The sequence below is a fragment of the Setaria italica genome, chromosome VI, assembly GCF_000263155.2.
Source record: "Setaria italica strain Yugu1 chromosome VI, Setaria_italica_v2.0, whole genome shotgun sequence".
Classification (NCBI taxonomy): Eukaryota; Viridiplantae; Streptophyta; class Magnoliopsida; order Poales; family Poaceae; genus Setaria; species Setaria italica.
This window is the reverse complement of record NC_028455.1, coordinates 852,970-871,260: the sequence shown is the minus strand read 5'-3', so window position 1 is coordinate 871,260 and position 18,291 is coordinate 852,970. Positions and strand designations below refer to the sequence as shown.

At 49.1% G+C, this 18,291-nt stretch overlaps 2 protein-coding genes and 1 long non-coding RNA gene across 5 annotated transcripts; 1 reads left to right on the top strand and 2 right to left on the bottom strand.

The window, feature by feature from the left end:
- The first annotated feature begins 737 nt into the window (after window positions 1-737).
- On the top strand, window positions 738-6,351 carry LOC101776794 (probable serine/threonine-protein kinase At1g54610). The gene is made up of 8 exons (XM_004972425.3): window positions 738-1,789; window positions 2,379-2,663; window positions 2,763-3,080; window positions 3,730-3,957; window positions 4,415-4,515; window positions 4,614-4,698; window positions 5,050-5,508; window positions 5,781-6,351. Exons 1-8 carry the CDS (start codon window positions 1,220-1,222, stop codon window positions 5,991-5,993), a joined length of 2,259 nt encoding a protein of 752 aa, XP_004972482.1. The 5' UTR covers window positions 738-1,219; the 3' UTR covers window positions 5,994-6,351.
- LOC105914628 lies at window positions 6,141-8,829 on the bottom strand. 2 transcript variants are annotated; one of them, XR_002678171.1, is made up of 4 exons: window positions 8,150-8,829; window positions 7,863-8,064; window positions 7,537-7,778; window positions 6,141-7,356 (listed from the first exon to the last, which is right to left on the bottom strand). It is a non-coding gene; the product is annotated as an uncharacterized LOC105914628 (long non-coding RNA). The 2 variants fall into 2 exon arrangements; XR_001164301.3 differs by having other exon boundaries at window positions 7,863-8,828.
- A 411-nt stretch (window positions 8,830-9,240) lies between these two features.
- LOC101776391 (putative FBD-associated F-box protein At5g53635) lies at window positions 9,241-18,221 on the bottom strand. 2 transcript variants are annotated; one of them, XM_022827536.1, is made up of 6 exons: window positions 18,056-18,221; window positions 17,505-17,596; window positions 10,276-11,076; window positions 10,029-10,178; window positions 9,831-9,943; window positions 9,241-9,731 (listed from the first exon to the last, which is right to left on the bottom strand). In XM_022827536.1, the coding sequence occupies exons 1-6, from the start codon at window positions 18,066-18,068 to the stop codon at window positions 9,554-9,556; spliced, it is 1,347 nt and encodes a 448-aa protein (XP_022683271.1). In that variant the 5' UTR covers window positions 18,069-18,221; the 3' UTR covers window positions 9,241-9,553. The 2 variants fall into 2 exon arrangements, with proteins under 2 accessions (XP_022683271.1, XP_004972481.1); XM_004972424.2 differs by having other exon boundaries at window positions 9,241-9,943.
- Between the last annotated feature and the right edge of the window lie 70 nt (window positions 18,222-18,291).

Sequence of the window (18,291 nt, the reverse complement as noted above, 5' to 3'; positions counted from 1 at the left end):
TTGATAGAGGATGTTGCTATCGGTATCAACTATGAACCTAACGACAGCAGCAAAGCAAAATGACAGAGTGCATGCCCACATGCATTATTGTTCGTTCGTTGCATATGTTCTCATGGGAAAACGTGTGCTTGAGATTGTTGACCATCTCCGATCCATCACCACATCTAATGCATTCTCTCCTAGTTGTACATGTGTTGTCACTGAAATGAACATGGAGTAATCAAAAGGATCAATTTGGTCTTAATCATCATCAATGAGAAAATCATTAAGAATCAGATATGCATTGATTTTTTTTTTTGTATTTGCATTAGACCAGCTTCTACATGTATTTTCTTGCTCATGCCTTGCAACTCTTTTCCTCTAATTTCCTACCACCATTCCTTGCCAAACGCTATCCATAGTTCAACACGTTGCATAGGAGTAGTAGGCCTTTGACCTTATTCTCTCCAAGATATAAAAGTCTTAGGTGCTAAGGGTTTGACAAACTCATAAGCTATCCAAGTTAACACAGCTAAGCAATTGAACGTTGTACGTATTTTCCAGTCCTAAAAATAATCATTTTTCTCCAAATCCATTCAAAGTTCCAAATCTTGTAATTGGATTCAAAATCATTGATGCTTCTCTCTCTCTACATCTGTTTCTCTTTCCTCTTTTCACCAACCAACGTAATTTCTGACTAAATAAGAGGGGGAGCGAAAAAAAAAAACAACCCGAACAAAAGGGAAAACGACCAAGTGCTTGCCAAAAACCAAACAGAACAAGGACCAAAGCAAAAGGCCATCACTGACTGCAAAGAGCGAAGAGGGAGATCTCCCGAGGGCCGACGCCTCGCGATTTCCGGCGGCAAGGTTCGATTTTGATCCCGCCCCTAGGTTCCCCCACCCCGATTCGCCCCCATCCCAGCCGCTGCTTCCGGCGGAGCACTGGAGAAAAAGATCCCCGTTTTTTTCCTTTTCTCCAGTTGCAGTTCGTGCCGCCGCTGCCACTCCCTTGTCTCCGATTCGGCAGTTGCTGGACTGAGGGGAGTTGGTGCTGTGGGATTCCGGTTCGGATCTGCGGAGGGGGCAGGTTTCTTGCTCCAATTCGACCAGCAATGAGGGTCCCTGAACCGTGTTGATGCGCGGCCCAGATGCGGGAGGCGTACTGGGAGAAGGTTTCTTGAAATCTTCGTCTGGGCTTCGTGGAGTGAGGTCCCTCGCCGGGATCGCCCGGTCGTCCTATGGGCTGTGTCAGTTCCAAGCAATTCCACGGCGGGGACGAGCATGGGGACGGGAAGCCGCGCCGGCGACCCTCGAGCAACTCGCTGAAGCGCCTGGTTAGTTACAGTTCCAGCAAGAGGCATGAGGACTTGGAAGAGGAGGATGAGGAAGGGGCAGTTGTGGCAGCCACGTCCTCGACCGCCGGCCGCCGTGCTGGGAACGATGCCAGCACTGCGAGGCTGATCCGGAAGCCTCCAGCACCGGTGGTTGAGGCTGTACCGGCATTGCCAGAGGAGGCAGCCACTTTGGCGATAGGTGTCGTTGATGCCGAGAGGGCAGTTGCTGCTGCAGCTGGGAATTGGAAGCGGGCTCCGGCGGATGTACAAGTCAATGGCGCAGCAGAGCAAGAGCCCAGGAGTGCAGGTCCTAGGACTGAGGGGGAGGCCAAACCAAGGATCAGGGATGTGCCCAATGGAGTCCAGGGGGAGCATGTGGCGGCAGGGTGGCCTAGATGGCTCACAGAGGTGGCAGCAGAGGCGGTTCGCGGGTGGCAGCCTCGGCGGGCAGAGTCTTTTGAGAAGTTGGACAAGGTTTGTCTTTATGACGACTGTTACTTATGCGACAAATTTATCACTTTTTCCTTTTCCAGGACCTTCATTAGCTATCTTCTGGATCATCATTATGACTTATGAGTTATTGCCTATTGGGCATCACTGTTTTAGGTGGCTGATTATTCATACGATGTTTTGACATGTGTTTAACTGGGCATGCTTCTTGGGTGCATATGATTTTTGGAATGTCATTCTTGAGGGTTGGGAATAGTTGAAAAGAAAAAAAGATTGCAACACTAGGAACACAGTGCTCACTGCCAACTCCATTCGTATGTCAACATGAAATTTACTTTGTATCACAGGTTACGCCATTCCATTTCAGGCTTAATGTGTTACTAGATCCAGAGTCCAGACAGACCACACAGTACACACAGTAGACAAACAAGACACCCGCCATCTTGATCAATGCTACTCCTGCTAGACGGCGACTTCTTTAGAACAATGCAATACAACTGTTTTCTACTTCTGTAATAGAATGCAACATTAGAGAAAAAGTTCCTGATTACAATTGAAACCATCATCGAACCACTGATCCTAACTTTTCTCATGTCATCTATAAATATTTCAGATAGGACAAGGTACATACAGCAGTGTTTACAAAGCACGTGATCTTGAGAACGGAAAAATTGTGGCTCTGAAGAAAGTTCGGTTTGCCAATATGGACCCTGAGAGTGTCCGATTTATGGCCAGGGAAATTCACATCTTAAGAAGGCTTGATCATCCAAACGTTGTGAAGCTTGAAGGTTTGGTGACGTCGCGCATGTCAAGCAGCTTGTATCTTGTATTTGAATACATGGAGCATGACCTTGCAGGACTTGCTTCTACACCTGGCTTAAAATTCACAGAACCTCAGGTTTACCCTCTAGATGTGTCCATTGGCTTTCCATTATGAACCCTTTTCCATTTGTATTGTGGTTTAAGTTGTTCTCACTTCGAAAAATGGTCATTTCAGGTCAAGTGTTACATGCGACAACTACTTTCTGGACTTGAACATTGTCATAACCGTGGTGTTTTGCACCGGGATATAAAGGGTGCAAATCTCCTTATTGACAACAATGGCATTCTTAAAATAGCAGATTTTGGTCTAGCTACATTCTTTAATCCCAACCAAAAGCAACATTTGACAAGTCGTGTCGTAACATTGTGGTACCGGCCTCCTGAGCTTTTGTTGGGTGCCACTAACTATGGCGCTGCTGTTGATCTATGGAGTGCCGGTTGCATTCTTGCTGAGTTGCTGTCAGGCAAGCCTATCATGCCAGGACGAACTGAGGTACTATTTGGCTTTTCTTGCTGTGATCGAACTTGCAGATGGTTGCATTCTAAGAATAATGCTATATTTTCTATCTACAATACTCCTAATAATGCTATAATATTTCTGTGAATCTGTCATTTGTTTTATTACATTACTATCTCCGATCAGAAACACATGATGTTTCTGACTGGAGATTTGAAATTGAATCTGGTCGGTTGGAACGTCATCTATTACCGACCGGAGGTAGTATTTGTTAAAACTAATTTGGGTGCATAAAAGATTTACGAAGATGATTGTGAGTTAGTTCCTTTGAGTACTTGGCACAGTGAAGGGTATTTTCAGTTGAGAATTTAAAAATGCTAGGAAAATGATATGGTGTTTAGTTCAAGATGCCTGTAGTTTATGCATTAAGAAATTGTTCATGTTTTTAATATTTATATCCCACAACATATTCTTATATTACTGACATACATACAGGTTGAGTGATAATAGGCCTATTTTACTTTCACATGGACCACTGCCAGTTTAAAGCAAATAATATTATCTGTAACTTTTTTATCTTCATGATAAATGGTTGGTTTATTTATTATACGTCTTTGTAGTTTTAGATTTTTTTATTATCATTGTGAATTTGCAATGGCTGATTCTGTTGTGTTAACTCATTCAGGTGGAACAGTTGCACAAGATATTTAAGCTTTGTGGTTCACCATCAGAGGAGTTTTGGGCTAATCTGAAGTTGTCCCGAGCTACCATATTCAAGCCTCAGCATCCATACCGCCGATGTGTGAATGATGTATATAAGGACTTCCCTACTACAGCTTTAGCACTACTGGATCGTCTACTTGCTGTAGAACCTGGTAATAGGGGTACCGCTGCATCTGCCCTTGACAGTGAAGTAAGTACTGGCCCTTACATTTATTGATCTGCATGTCTGGCTCATGCGTGCGCTAAGTTGGCCTGTCCATTTTTCAATCTGCATGTCGTGTATTGCCTGCACTAAATTACCAAACTATGATGTATAGTGTACTTTTGCATTGTTTGGCATGTTGGTCTTCATCTAACCTCCCCTATATTTGTTGCTACGTGTGAACTTTGACATTTTCAAGTTTCTTTTATCTTCTTCTGTGACTTTTTTTTTTCCTAAGTTGCAGCCTTGGGCCCTAGATGTTCCTTTTCTTGTTTTCCTTGCCAGGAATGACTTTTACTCTTAGACGTGGGCATGCATATGAGATGCTAAAACTGCTCCTAGATTTATGTGTTTACATGCAACATCATTGGCATGGATCAGGTTGTTTGATCCAGAAATACGAGTTTTGTGACATTGCTGTTAATATGTTGTTTTCTTTTTATAGTTCTTCACAACAAAGCCTTATGCCTGCGATCCATCAAGTCTACCCAAATATCCTCCAAGCAAGGAATACGATGCCAAGCTTCGAGATGAAGAAGCTAGGAGGTGATCTCTCTCAGCAACCATGGCATGCTAAGAAGCCGCATTGCTGATTTCTGTTTGTACATTTCTTATTTAATCCAAGAGCATGGCTTTGTTTACAGGCAAAGAGCAGCTGCTAAAGGACAGGAAGCTGAAGCTGGGCGGAGGAAGCAACTTCCTGGACCTGATGGCAACAGTGGATTGCAGGTACTGAATTTACTCTTAAAATACCGAGATCTTTGAGTGAAAGTAGATAACCATTGCACAAGAACTACATTCTTGTTCTTTTTTTTTCAGTGCCAAAATGGTAACAGTATCGAGCTTTTAAAATATTGCTGGGAGATTATTGAACCATCAAATGCCACATTAATTTTACGGAACACGGATTCATTACAGTGATTAGCAGGCTACATAACCATTTGAGTATTCGTTAGGAAGTTAGTGTGCATCTGTAATGCATAGATTCTACATATTCAATTCCAGAATGAAATATACCATGTATAACAACTAATGCTTTTGTATTCCTCTGTTTCTTTAATTTGTTCCATGACTTTGCAGCAACGCCGAGTTCAGGTGAATCCCAAAAGCGGCAGTTACAAGTTCACTCCAAAGGAGGATGCTGTTTCTGGTTTTCCAATTGATCCACCAGCAAGGGCTGCAGACAATGGTTACCCTCAGCGTGTTCCTTTGATGCATGCTGGCCGTTCGTCCTCCACTCTGGGCAGATCAAGTGGAGTGGATCCAAAGGCCCAAAGATTTCACACCTCTCAAATTGTTGGTGCTGATATGTCCAACCAATCTACCGCAGCTGGGCAGCGAGGCAATGCTCCTAAGATGTCTAACCTTGGGGAAAGTGCCAGGAGGCAGTATTTGAGAGAGCATCGGTCCAGTTCAAGATACAGTCAGCTGACTGGTGCTGACCCTTCTGACAGACCCGAATGGACTCATCAATTCCAAGAAAGACCGTCATCTTCCCATAGGAAGGATGATGCGGTGGCAAATAAAGAGCCCACAGTGGTGAGTTTTAAACTTCCATGGTCGTTTAAATAGATGTTTTGTCTAAATGCCTCATAATATACTTTGGTCATTGCATATACTAGTACACAGTTTTCTTCCCCCATTCCTATATTCTGTTGGCACTTTGGTCAATATAAATGCTTCCGTGTAAGTGTAAATCTATAGAATGCAATTGGAAATGGTCGCACATGGACTGTATTCCCCACATGCTACCAAAGTGTAGAAATCAGTTTGTTGCTGGCATATGATCAGAGTTTTTCCTCCTTGTGTAGGTAAATGGCACAAAGAAGAACAGAATCCACTATTCTGGGCCATTGATGCCTCCTGGAGTGAACATGGATGAGATCCTTAGAGAGCATGAGCGACAGATCCAACAAGCGGTGCGAAGAGCCCGTCTCGATAAGGGAAAGGGAAAGCACAACGGTGAGAGAGACCAGTCAGAGGCACTGCTGTATACTACCGTGAACATCAGGGCCGATCGCTGAAAAGTTTGGTTCAGTTCGGTCTGGACCCCGATTTGAGCAGCAACCATCAAAAGAATAGAAAATAGCGTTGGATCCCTTTTACTTTTCCGTCCCTCAAGCGGAGAGGTTTTTGTTTTGCCAGAAACTCGACTCCCTGATGCGGTTTGGTATACCCAGGAGGCAGCTGCAAAAAGAAAACCTGTTCATGTAGAGATTTACCGCCCCGAGCTTAGCATAGGCTGTCTGAAATATTTTCTGAAGATTTGTTGGTTATCCATAGTCGTCAATTGTATATCACAAGAGTACACTCCCTGAAAATTGATTCATACACCTGTTTTTGGCATATGACAAGAGGAATACAAATCAAATTACAGGCCAATGCTATCCTCTGAAACTCTGTTGTTAGTATGATTTATGATGCTGAATGCGCTGATGCTTCGTGACGTTTTTCTCCTGTTAGGATTTGATTGGTTGAACCGCTTATTACAACTACAAAAGCTGGATGTTTTTCCTGAAATTCAGAACAGAAAACGATCAGCAACAGCTCCGTTTCTCTTTTTTGATGTATACAAGTTGCCTCTTGTTAAGGCAAAGAATCGAACTCATGAAGCGCACAGGAATCCAAATCACGAACAGGCGTCGATGGCGTTGGCCTGATCATGGAGTTGACAGAGGAAGGGGTTGTCCTGAGAAGAAGAGGAACAGGCGCCGGCGCTGCCGCTAGTGCGGCGTTCCCGCTCCTCTTCGCCGTCCGCCGCGTGCCCATGGTCTCCATCTCCTCCTGACCTCCTCCCATGCTACAGCGGGGCGTCGCCATCACGAGCAGCAGCACCACGAGCCCTGCCACGACGGCTTCATGCTGCCGGCGCCCATGGCGGCGGCGCTGCTTCACTACGCGGCGTCGCCCGTCACGCCGCAGCCCGCAGGTGACGGGGAAGGAACGGGGCCTGGCGGCGCGCGTTGTCCCGCCGCGCGCCCTGTGACCTCCTCGTTTTTGGCCTGGGCCGCGACACCGCGCTATGGGCGACGCTCAACCACGGCGGCCGGCACCGTCTTCCTGGAGGAGGACGCATCCTGGATGGCCTCCGCCCGCGCCGCGCACCCGGGTAGCCTGGACGTGGGCGTCGGGTGCCTCCTCATGGCCAGGCTGACCACGTGCTGCGCGAGATGGACGGACGGGAGGTCGAGGCGGCGCCACAGTGCTAGATGGAACATCGCAATTGGAGCGGAGAACTTCCATACCACCATGGCTCTGCTGCAGTACTCCATGGAACATCCCAAACTCAAAGCAAAGTTGAATGGATCTTGAATGCTCAGAAGCAATCAACAGTACGTCGACATAGCTACAGAGTAGAGTCTTCAGGAACGTGGCATGTGATGAGCACTGAAAAATGGGAGCTTTGTTCAGTTTCAGACATTCATCAGTTAGTTAAACAAAGAAAACCACTAAAACCAGGAAGAGGAAAACCAAAAGAATGGTCAGCTTATTCGACAGAACGATCAAGGTTGTATTCATGTCAACGCCACACACACATCTCGTATGGTCATTTTAACTCGAATCAACCTGCAGTTGCGTCATAGCCTGATCCAAGCACTGGCAACTGGCATTGCTAGCATGAATCCTGCATCCCCAAAGCAGTTGCAATGTGGAGGCGCATGGACCTTCAACCAGCATGGACCTTTCTTCGCAGAGCTGAACCCTGTGATCTTCACACTCTTGAGGGAGCGATGCTGGTGTTCAGCTATCTGCCTCAAATCCGAGGAATGTCCAAGAATCGATTTATGCTCCATACGTTCCTGAATTACCTGAAGGTGAAAATGAAATTGAATTAATGAACCCAACATTGTGAAAGTATCTTTGCAGGATGGAATTAATGAACAGTGCCTTACCTCCAAGATCAATGTCTCAGGATGGACATGCATCAAGGAAGGAAACAAGAGAGAAATAGTCATGTACAAAGAGCATGTGAAAAGTGAAAACTGACTTTATGCATCGACATAGCTACAAAGTAGTCTTCAGGGATTGTGGCATGTGAACACTGAAAAATGGCTACTTTGTTCAGTTCCATACATTCAGTTAAACAGACAAAACCTGGCAGAGGAAAACCAAAACAATCATCAGCTTATTCATGTCAGCGCCACACACATCTCCTATGATCATTTTAACTGGAATTAACCTGCAGTTGTGTCTTTGCCTGATCCAAGCACTGGCAACTGGCATTGCCATCAAAGAAGCTGACTTAAAACCACAGACATTCAATCATCTTAGCCGCTGACACTTGTTTTTATCTTTCCACATATACTAGGAACGGGTCTATCAGCAGGGAAAGCATTCGAAGTGCAGCACTGCCAGACGGGGCAGAGCTGGGGGAAGGCGGAAGAGGAATGCAACGGCGATTGGGTATCTCTAGGAGTACCTGGAGTTCATTCTCGACGGCGATGGCTGCCGCTAGTGCTTCACTGCCGGAGGCAGGACCGCCGCCCCACCGCAGGGACGCGCTGTGGGCCGGAGGAAGGGGATGGGGGTGGGAGGGCGCGAACTAGACGGAGGGGGACACGGGACGCGCGCGGCGGCGAGGCCAGCTGTGGTTGGCGGGCAGCAGCGCAGCGTCGCCGAATTGCATCGCCACCGGCGCCGACCGTTTCGCAGAGAAGCCCCTCATAGTTGTAAATACCCCCTGTTTGGATCGCGATTAATGATCGCGATCCAATTATTTGCAAATTAGTCCCTTAGTTTACAAATAGACCCCTTTCTCAGTCTTCCTGGCCCTCCCCCGCCACCGCGGCGCTACCGGCCAGAATCGGAAGCTCCGTCGTCACCCTCTCAAGCCCTAGCACAAGCGCTCCGCTCCGTCACTCTTTGTCTCCCTCAGCAAAGACCGGAGGCGCTCGCTTCGTCGGAGCGAGCAGCCGCGGCTTGAGCTCGCGCGGAGGACGGGAATGTCCGTCGTGGGCGGCAGGTGCGCGGCTGCATCTTGCTCTGCCATTTTGTGCAGAATGCTGCTGTCAAGCAACCACGACCCCGGCAGTCTTCACTCTTGCACTTTTGCTCTGCCTTTCTGCAGAATGACACTTGTTACTGAATACTGTTTGATATGTGACTCTGCGTATCTGTTCACAAAATTCAAGGACAAAACTGCGCTGATCTAGGGGCATCAAGTGTGGACAGGCAACAAGCCATTGAAAAGAGTCGTGCACAAAGTAACCTTCAGGGATTTAGTTCCTTTTCTAAAAAAAAGTAGTCTTCAGGGATGTGGCATTTGTAACATTGAAAAAATGGGAACTTTATTCAATTCCAGACGGGGAAAAACAAAAGCAACCATCAGCTTATTCGACAGCAAGATCAAGGTTATTGTACACAGCAGCTGTATTCAAAATCAACGCCACACACATCTCCTATGATCATTTTAGCTGGATTGAACCCGCAGTTGCTTCTTTGGCTGATCCAAGCACTGACATTACCAGCCTGAATCCTGCATATGCAAAGCATAATGCTGCCCACGTCTGACAGGTCATGGTTCATCTAATTTCAAGTCAAAATGATTACAGATTATGTGATTAAAGCTTATTATGACACCTGCCTACCATCCTCCAACAGGAACAGCATGGCATCGGCTGCAAGGCTCCTTGACGGTCAACTTAACTCTAGCGGGAACTTTATCCTCGATGTGGGTTTTGATAGCCTCAAGCGCTCTAGGGGCTTCCCTCAGAACACTCTTGTCCCTGAATTGGCACCTGCCATAATATTTGTCGGAACACCTAAAACCATAAATGGTGTCCAATGTAAGACACTCGAGTGGCACTGCGTTCTTGAGGATATGACATGTTAGTTCAACTAGGCTCTTTGCAGAGCTGAACCTTGTGATCTTCACATTCTTGAGGGAGCAGGAGTGGGGTTCTGCCAGCTGCCTCAGAGGTGAGGAATGTCCAAGAACCGAATCATGAAGATGCTCCATAGGTCCTTGACCTACCTGAGAATGAAAGGGACATTGAATTAATGGGTCCAACAGAGTGACCAGATATCTTTGCAGGATGGAATAATGAACAGTGACTTACATGTAAGATCAATGTCTCCAACGACGGAGACGCATCAAGGAAGGAAACAAGAGAAAAATAGTCAAAGGGTGGGGGAGTTCCATATCTCAAGCAAATGGTTAGGTGCTTGAGGTAGAGGAATTTGGTAGGCAGCATCGGTGTATCGACCACCTGCACAATAAACATGCCTCAGTTAATTATACACAGGTATGTCTATGGTGATACGCATATATCGCTACTTGACTACACCTAAAGTTCTAGAGTATACCTCACCACCCGATCGTATGTAAAGAGTCTCAAGATTGGGCATAATGGATGGCAGGTTGGCACGAGCATAACAGACTCCCTTTGAACAGTTCATGGTTAGGTTCTTCATTTGCGATGTTTCTCCAATTACATTTCCGCTTAAGTATAAGCTGGAGAGGTTTGGAGCTTGGTTATCTATCACTTGCAGCCTGGAGCAGGTAATAGCACTCAGGTAGCTGAACCACTGCAGCATGCAAGGTATTTTCAGGCAAATTAGTTCATTGCAATGACTGAGGACCAACCGCTCCAAAACAAGAGAGTTGGAAAGAAGGCACTCTAACTCATCTCCCGTAATATGCACAAAATACAGATTCAGACTTGTTAGGCTTCTCAAGGGGCAAAGTTCAGCTGTGGGATGGAAGGCACAACGACCAAAATGAAGAGACCGTATTGAGTTTCCACTCCCATTGGATAAGAGTGAGCACGGGAAATTGTAGTTCATATTGAATATACTTGCCACAACAGTGAGTTCTTCAATCCCTGGTGTAACACCAACCTGAAGCCAGCTGTCAAGATTGTGACAGGCGATAGTAAACAATTGAAGCTTCAATATCTTCACACGGATGCCTGAGTGGTTTCTCATAATGCTGTCAATTATGTTGCTGAAATCCTCTTTATGTACATGTGCTTTTGAGCAAAGTGTATCGCTATTCAAGGTAAGGTTGGGACGACATCTCCAGGAATGCAGAAAGGCACGAGACAGGCAAGCAGAACGAGCAGCATCACGTAGTGGCATAAGGGAATGTATGTGGCACAAGATGTCCTGCACGCATAGGCATAGGATGTAAAAAAGTTCAACATTGAGATTGTAAAGCAAAATGGTTACTTTATTGGAGAGTAAAAACAAGAGAATCACGATGAGTATGTTCTACCCAATGTTGCTGTTTGCATGCATGATTGCAAGGCGTGCTGCATTAGTGCATTACTAGGTAGGTAGTACAGTGAAATGGAATTTGTGGCAGGTGAATTGAGCATTGCATAAAGAAATTTCATTAGTGACTTTCCAATAAAAACAGAAAAGGGTTAAGCCTTTAACTAAACAGCAACTCGTTTTCTTTATTTTGCGAAGAGGGAAGAGTTAAGCCTTTAACTAAAAAGGAATTGCTACTGTTGATTAGCAATGAAACCTAGTCCTACTTATATTGGAGAACCGTAAAATCAACAACTGCTCTATGCATTCTATTTCCAACAAAACAAATGGTGGTTGTGCATTTGTGTCAACCAAAATGCAAACAATGATGTTTCTTGAACAACAACATAACTAATAAAGAGACAAAAAAGCAAATCAGTAGAAATCAATATGTAACTTCTCGTGGGGTACAAATGTTACACCTGAATGCTTAAACAAACCAATGCCCAGGAGATGGAATCAAATAATTTTGACAGACGCAGTGTAAGATAGATGTAAAACTTCATAACTACATGAAAGAGATAATAGATGTCAAGTGTCACGGCCGTGCGGCAGTGAGCGAATAGGATAGCTGTGGGAGGTTGCCGGCCGCTGGGCTGCTGGTTTCCTGCCCGTGGTGCGCGTAGGAGAGTCGCCGGGACGGCGACGGCAGCAGGAAGGTGAGGGACAGAGAACAGGAGATGAGGTAGTAGATTGATTCAGGCCTCTTTATTCTGTTGCGCAGGCGTACATAAATAGTCACGTACAGACTAGAGTCCCAAAACAATTCCCCTGCATACAACCAAATCTAATCCAAACTCTAATATGAAACAAACTAGGATTTACTAACTGCACTAACCAGCTGAATATTCCTAACGCCTCCTCCTCTGGTAAGATATGCCGACCATAACATCTCTCCCCTCCTTCGGAAACAGCTCGTCCTCGAGCGTGAAGTCAGGATAACGGCTCTTGAACGTGTCGACGGCTTCCCACGTCGCCTCACTAGCAGCAAGACCCTCCCAGCGCACCAGCACCTGCCACTGGCCCCGAGCAAGGCGGCTGCGCAACACAGCTGACGGCACTGGTAGAACACGCCCCTGGAGCAATGGAGGCAGGCGCGGCACAGCAGAAGGAGCCTGGCCATGGAATGGTTTCAAGATGCCAACATGAAACACGTTATGAATGCGTGCCCCTGGCGGTAGTTGCAGGCGGTAGGCGACATCACCAATGCGCTCCAATACTTGATAGGGCCCGTAGAAGCGTGGAGAGAGCTTGCCCTTGGTCTGCTGAGGAAGAGAAGCCACAGGACGATGTAAAAGCTTAACCCAGACCCAATCGCCGGCACCAAACGTCATCTCCGTGTGCTTGGCGTCGTAGTACAGCTTAGCATGCTCCTGAGCTTGCAGGAGTCTTTCACGAGCCTCCAGTAGGAACTCATCACGCTCCAGCAGCATCTGGTCCACCGCCGGCGCCCGAGCATCGCCCTTCTCGTAAGCAACGAGGGTCGGCGGATCCCTGCCATACACCAGTTTGAAAGGTGTCGTGTGAAGCGCAGAGTGGTACGCTGTGTTGAAACAGTACTCGGCCCATGGCAGCCACCGGAGCCACTGCTTGGGACGATCACCGGTGAGACAGCGGAGATACATCACGATCACCTTGTTGGCTGCCTCGGATTGGCCGTCGCTCTGCGGGTGAAATGCAGAGCTCATGTGTAGCTTAGTACCTGAAAGCTGAAAAATCTCACGCCACATGGTGCTTGTGAAGACGGGGTCACGGTCACTGACTATAGATGCCGGCATGCCGTGGAGGCGCACAACCTCGTCGAAGAAAGCGCGAGCAACCGACGTCGCAGTGTAGGGGTGGCCAAGCGGGATGAAGTGCGCTGCCTTGGATAGACGATCCACCACCGTGAGAATCACCGTCTTGTTGTTGACACGCGGCAGACCCTCGACAAAATCCATGGCGAGGTCGCTCCAAATCTGCGCTGGAATTGGAAGTGGCTGCAAGAGACCCGATGGGTGAAGATGGCTGGTTTTGTTTCGTTGACAGGTGCAGCAGTCCCGGACAAAAGCTTGCACCAGGGCCTTGTCACCGGGAATTTTGAAGTCGGCGCGGAGGCGATGGAGCGTGCGCTGAACGCCCTCATGACCAACCTCGTGCGCATACGCCAGGAGCTGCTGAAGGACAGGAGCAGTTGCCGGAACGAACACCCTGCGTGAAACCGTTACCAGCCCGTCTTTGACAACCCAGTCCGGCCCCTTGCGCCCAGCCCCCACCTCCTGAAGAAGCTGTTGATAATCTGGCATTGAGGCCAATTGGAGGCGCAGTTCATCCCAGAGTTGGAATGTAGGTGTGGTCAGCGCCATTACGGAGGCCGTGTCAGCCTCACGTCGCGATAGTGCGTCTGCCACGGTGTTGGTGTTGCCTGGCTTGTATTCCACGGTGAAATCAAATCCCATGAGCTTGCTGATCCACTTGTGCTGCGGAATTGTGGACAGGCGCTGGTCGAGAAGGAACTTCAAGCTGTAATGGTCTGTCTTTACGACGAACGAGCGGCCCCAAAGGTACGGCCGCCAGTGCTTGACTGCTTGCGCCAATGCGATGAGCTCCCGTTCGTATGCGGCGAGCCCGGCGTGCCGCGGCGCCATGGCCCGGCTGAAGAACGCGACGACACCGTTGCCCTGATGTAGGACGGCGCCCATCCCTGATCCGGATGCGTCGCATTCCACCACGAATGGGCGAGTGAAGTCCGGCAGCTGAAGAACGGGCGCCGAGGACAGTGCGCGCTTGAGTTCCTGGAACGCGCTATCCGCCACATCCGTCCATATGAACCCATCCTTGGTGAGAAGCCGCGTGAGCGGGGCTGCAATGGCCCCGTAGCCCTGGATGAAGCGCCTGTAGTAGCCCGCAAGGCCAAGGAAACCGCGCAGTGCTCGAACCGAGCGAGGTTGCGGCCAATCAGCCACCGCCTGAACCTTCTGGCTGTCCATCGCCACGCCGTCAGCGGACACCACATGGCCTAAGTAAGACACCGTGGTTGCGCCAAACGCGCACTTGGACTTCTTGAGATGGAGGTCATGTTGGCGGAGCGTGTCGAGGACGAGACGGACATGTCGTAGGTGATCCGCCCAGGTAGCGCTGTAGATCAATATGTCATCAAAGAAAACAAGTACAAATTGACGCAAGTACCCGCCGAGGATGTCGTTCATGAGGGCTTGGAAGGTGGCAGGAGCGTTCGACAGTCCGAAAGGCATCACAAGGAACTCGTAGTGTCCCTGGTGAGTCCGGAACGCTGTCTTCTCTACATCAGCGGCGTGCATACGCACCTGGTGATACCCAGAACGGAGATCCAGCTTGGTGAAGTAGCGTGCGCCATGGAGCTCATCCAGAAGCTCCTCCACCACAGGGATGGGGAACTTGTCCTTGATTGTGATGGCGTTGAGGGCTCGATAGTCGATGCAGAATCGCCACGAACCGTCGTGTTTTTTAACGAGGACCGGAGATGAGAATGCGGACGTACTGAGACGGATGAGCCCCTGGTGCAACATGGAGGCACATTGCCGCTCCAATTCGTCCTTCTGCAGCTGGGGGTAGCGATACGGTCGGACTGCGACCGGCTGAGCACCGGACTCCAGATGAATACGATGGTCATGGATGCGTGCCGGGGGGAGGCCGGTGGGCTCAGTGAAAAGGTCCGCGAACTCCTCGAGGAGGCGGTCCAGTAGCGACTCCGGCTGCAGCTGCTGGCAAGACGCCACCACGCGTCCTGGCTCACCCTGCCACGTGACGCGGCGGCCCCCGAGGAAACACGTCATGGACAGGGCGGAGAAGTCCCACAGGATGGGCCCAAGTGTGCGGAGCCAGTGTGTGCCGAGGATGATGTCGTAGCCACCGAGGGCGAGGGAGAAGCACTCGATCTGGAACGGCTCCGCCCCCACCACGACGTCTAAGGCACTGCAGACACCCGTGCATGGCAACCGGTCGCCGTTGGCGACGACGACGTTGAGACCGGCCCGCACCGGCTGCAGTGGAACGCCCAGGCGAGCCGCCACGTCCTCCCGAATGAAGTTATGCGACGAGCCGGAGTCCACAAGAGCCAGCAGTTCGTGGCCCCGGATGCGGACGCGGAGGCGCACCGTGTCGGCCGCTTGCACACCCGCCACAGCGTACAACGAGATGTGTGGTTCGTCAGCGGGTGTCATGTCATCGCCCCAGTCGACGTCGCCTGATGCCGAGTCGTCGTACTCGATGAAGAATAGGTGGGCGCACTTGTGGCCGCGAACGAATTTCTCGTCGCAGTTGAAGCACAGCCCTTGCCGGCGGCGTTCGGCCATCTCCCCGGGTGTCAATCGGCGGATCTGACGTGAAGGCGCTAGCTCCGGCGGCGCTGGCTGTCCCACGCTTGCTGCCGGGGTCGATGCTGGCCTCGATGGCAAGAACGTGCGCGAAGGCCCGGAGCGGCTGGTGCTATGGAAGCGGAACTTCTTCTCATATGCCCGGGCGAGGGTACAGGCATGCTCGAGGTCCCGGGGGCCCTGCAATTCCACGTCCACGCGAATGTCGTCGATGAGGCCAGACGTGAACATCTGCTGCTCCTGGCGGTCTGTCAGCGGGTCGGCGCGGCTGAGGAGCGCGAGGAACTTGCTCTGGTACTCCGCCACCGAACCGGTTTGGCGCAAATGCCGGAGTTCGCCCAAGGGGTTGCTCCGGATGGGCGGCCCGAAGCGGGCGTTGCAAAGGTCGCGAAAATCTTCCCACGAGGGTACGCCGCGGCTGCGCTCCAGGTGCGCATACCAGTGGTACGCGTCGCCATCGAGGTGGAAGGTGGCCAACCACATCTTGTGCGGTGCCTCCGTCTTCTGAGCCCGAAAGTATTGCTCACAGCGGTTAAGCCACGGCAACGGGTCGTCCTTCCCGTCGTAGCGAGGAAAGTCGAGCTTGAAGTAGCGGGGCACCATGCCATCCGTAGGATTACTGGTGTTGGTCGAAGCGAAACCGAGGCTCTTCGGTGGGTTGTAATCGTTGAACGGCCTCTGGGGCAACAGAGCAGAACCATGCAGCAATGTGCCGTCGAGGGGAAGGATCCCTTTGCCAGCCAACGCTGGCCGGGCGGTTCCCTCCGGTGGAACCACAGGCCCTGCAGATTTGGGCGGCGGCAGAGCCGAGTCCGCGGAGGTCGCGTCCAGCACGTCCTTCCCGGCCTCCAGTTTAGTCATGCGGTCCAGGAGGACCTGCACCGACGTGACGATCTTGTCGACGCTGGCGGTGAGCTTGTTGGTACGATCTTCAGTATCCTGGCGCAGGAGCCTAATGGCCTCACCTTGCTCCGCAAGGAGCTTCTTCATCTCGTCGAGATCAGCTGGGGAGCCCATGGATGCAGACCCGGAAGCTGATACCAAGTTGTCACGGCCGTGCGGCAGTGAGCGAATAGGATAGCTGTGGGAGGTTGCCGGCCGCTGGGCTGCTGGTTTCCTGCCCGTGGTGCGCGTAGGAGAGTCGCCGGGACGGCGACGGCAGCAGGAAGGTGAGGGACAGAGAACAGGAGATGAGGTAGTAGATTGATTCAGGCCTCTTTATTCTGTTGCGCAGGCGTACATAAATAGTCACGTACAGACTAGAGTCCCAAAACAATTCCCCTGCATACAACCAAATCTAATCCAAACTCTAATATGAAACAAACTAGGATTTACTAACTGCACTAACCAGCTGAATATTCCTAACGCCTCCTCCTCTGGTAAGATATGCCGACCATAACATCAAGATCGTGTATAAATTAAAAATATCATGGAACAAAATGTGTTGTCAAGCAATATCAATGCTCTAGCATGAATTGTCAAGCCAGTGGAAAAACTAGGAACTTTTAAATCTTGCCACAATGAATGTGCCAATCGCTTGAATGAACTTGATTACAGCACAACACTTCAGCAGTAAATTACTAAAGCATCATTTGCATTTAAGCTATCTAGATTGACTATACTTGGCACACTTGACATGGTTAGGTGGGCCTGTTCTAATCCTTGCCTGACCTAAGAAGCCTCTCATGACAGACCGTTATTTTTATTTTTAAATAACCATGACAGACAGTTCTCTGCTGGAGTTAATGCTGCAACATATATAAGAAACCAAAGCCATTACAGTTCAGTTTAGAGTGTGGGACTATAAAGAATTGCAGAACAGAAAGATCTGCTCATTATTTATGAATAATATTTACATATCATAGTCCCATCAAGCTTTGGTGCGGGTAGAAAAGCCACGGTTATACCTAAGGATTCCATGGTATGAAAATGCTGTCAATGCCGTACCTCTGGAAGTTCGGGGACAGCTTGGGAATCACCATCTTCCTCTTGTTGATAGGTCGAGCCTTTTCGTTTATTCACTGGAGCAATCGATTCATCTGCAACAAAGCAAGCATGGTCATCCACTAAAAGGAAACAATCACTTGAAATCCCCTGCCAAAATTTATGTTTTCTAGGGGAACATACTCATCAAACAGAAAAGGAAACACTTAATCTCACTTTTCACCGATTTGCAAATCTAATCTCAAATAAATATAAATAGCTTGGTACCCGCTCAAATCCATGTAAACAGAAGAATAAAAAAGAAAAAAAATTGTTTTTTCTTCTAATGAATCAGGTAGTGACGGTCTGACGGAGTCTCGTTGCAGTTGCATAAAACCAGAGATGCAGTAGCCCCGTTTGGTACAGCTCCTCCTGCTTTTTATTCACTATGAAAAGTGATTCTCTATGTTAAATTTTAGATATGAAGCGATTATGAGATTGGATCTGCTTAGCTCTGCTAAACATGCCCTAATAATATTCTAAACAAGTTACAGAGGTGCTAAGGGGAGGCTTACTCCCGGCTCGCATTTTCCGGCGACGTCCCTCCCGGCCTCGGCCGCGCTGCAGGGACACGATCCTCTCTAGCGCCGGCAGCCGATACGATGAGCTCTCGACGCTGCCTCCCTCGTCCCGTTCTTCTCCTGTCTTGTTATCGTCTTGCTCGGATTCTGTTTTTCTTTTCTTTTCCTTTCCTTTTCTTATTTTTTTTTCCGGTTTGGTTAGAACTCAGTTTTTTGGAGTTTAGATTGTT

What these genes read in the sequence shown, in the direction of transcription:
- LOC101776794 (XM_004972425.3), top strand. Translation starts at nt 1,220, where the DNA reads ATGGGCTGTGTCAGTTCCAAGCAATTCCACGGCGGGGACGAGCATGGG. An exon ending in TAAAATTCACAGAACCTCAG is followed by an intron (nt 2,664 to 2,762) that starts GTTTACCCTCTA and finishes TGGTCATTTCAG; the next exon opens with GTCAAGTGTTACATGCGACA. An exon ending in CAAATAAAGAGCCCACAGTG is followed by an intron (nt 5,509 to 5,780) that starts GTGAGTTTTAAA and finishes CTCCTTGTGTAG; the next exon opens with GTAAATGGCACAAAGAAGAA.
- LOC101776391 (XM_004972424.2), bottom strand. An exon ending in ACATACGATCGGGTGGTGAG is followed by an intron (nt 10,179 to 10,275) that starts GTATACTCTAGA and finishes TTTATTGTGCAG; the next exon opens with GTGGTCGATACACCGATGCT. An exon ending in TGGAGACATTGATCTTACAT is followed by an intron (nt 9,944 to 10,028) that starts GTAAGTCACTGT and finishes TTTCATTCTCAG; the next exon opens with GTAGGTCAAGGACCTATGGA.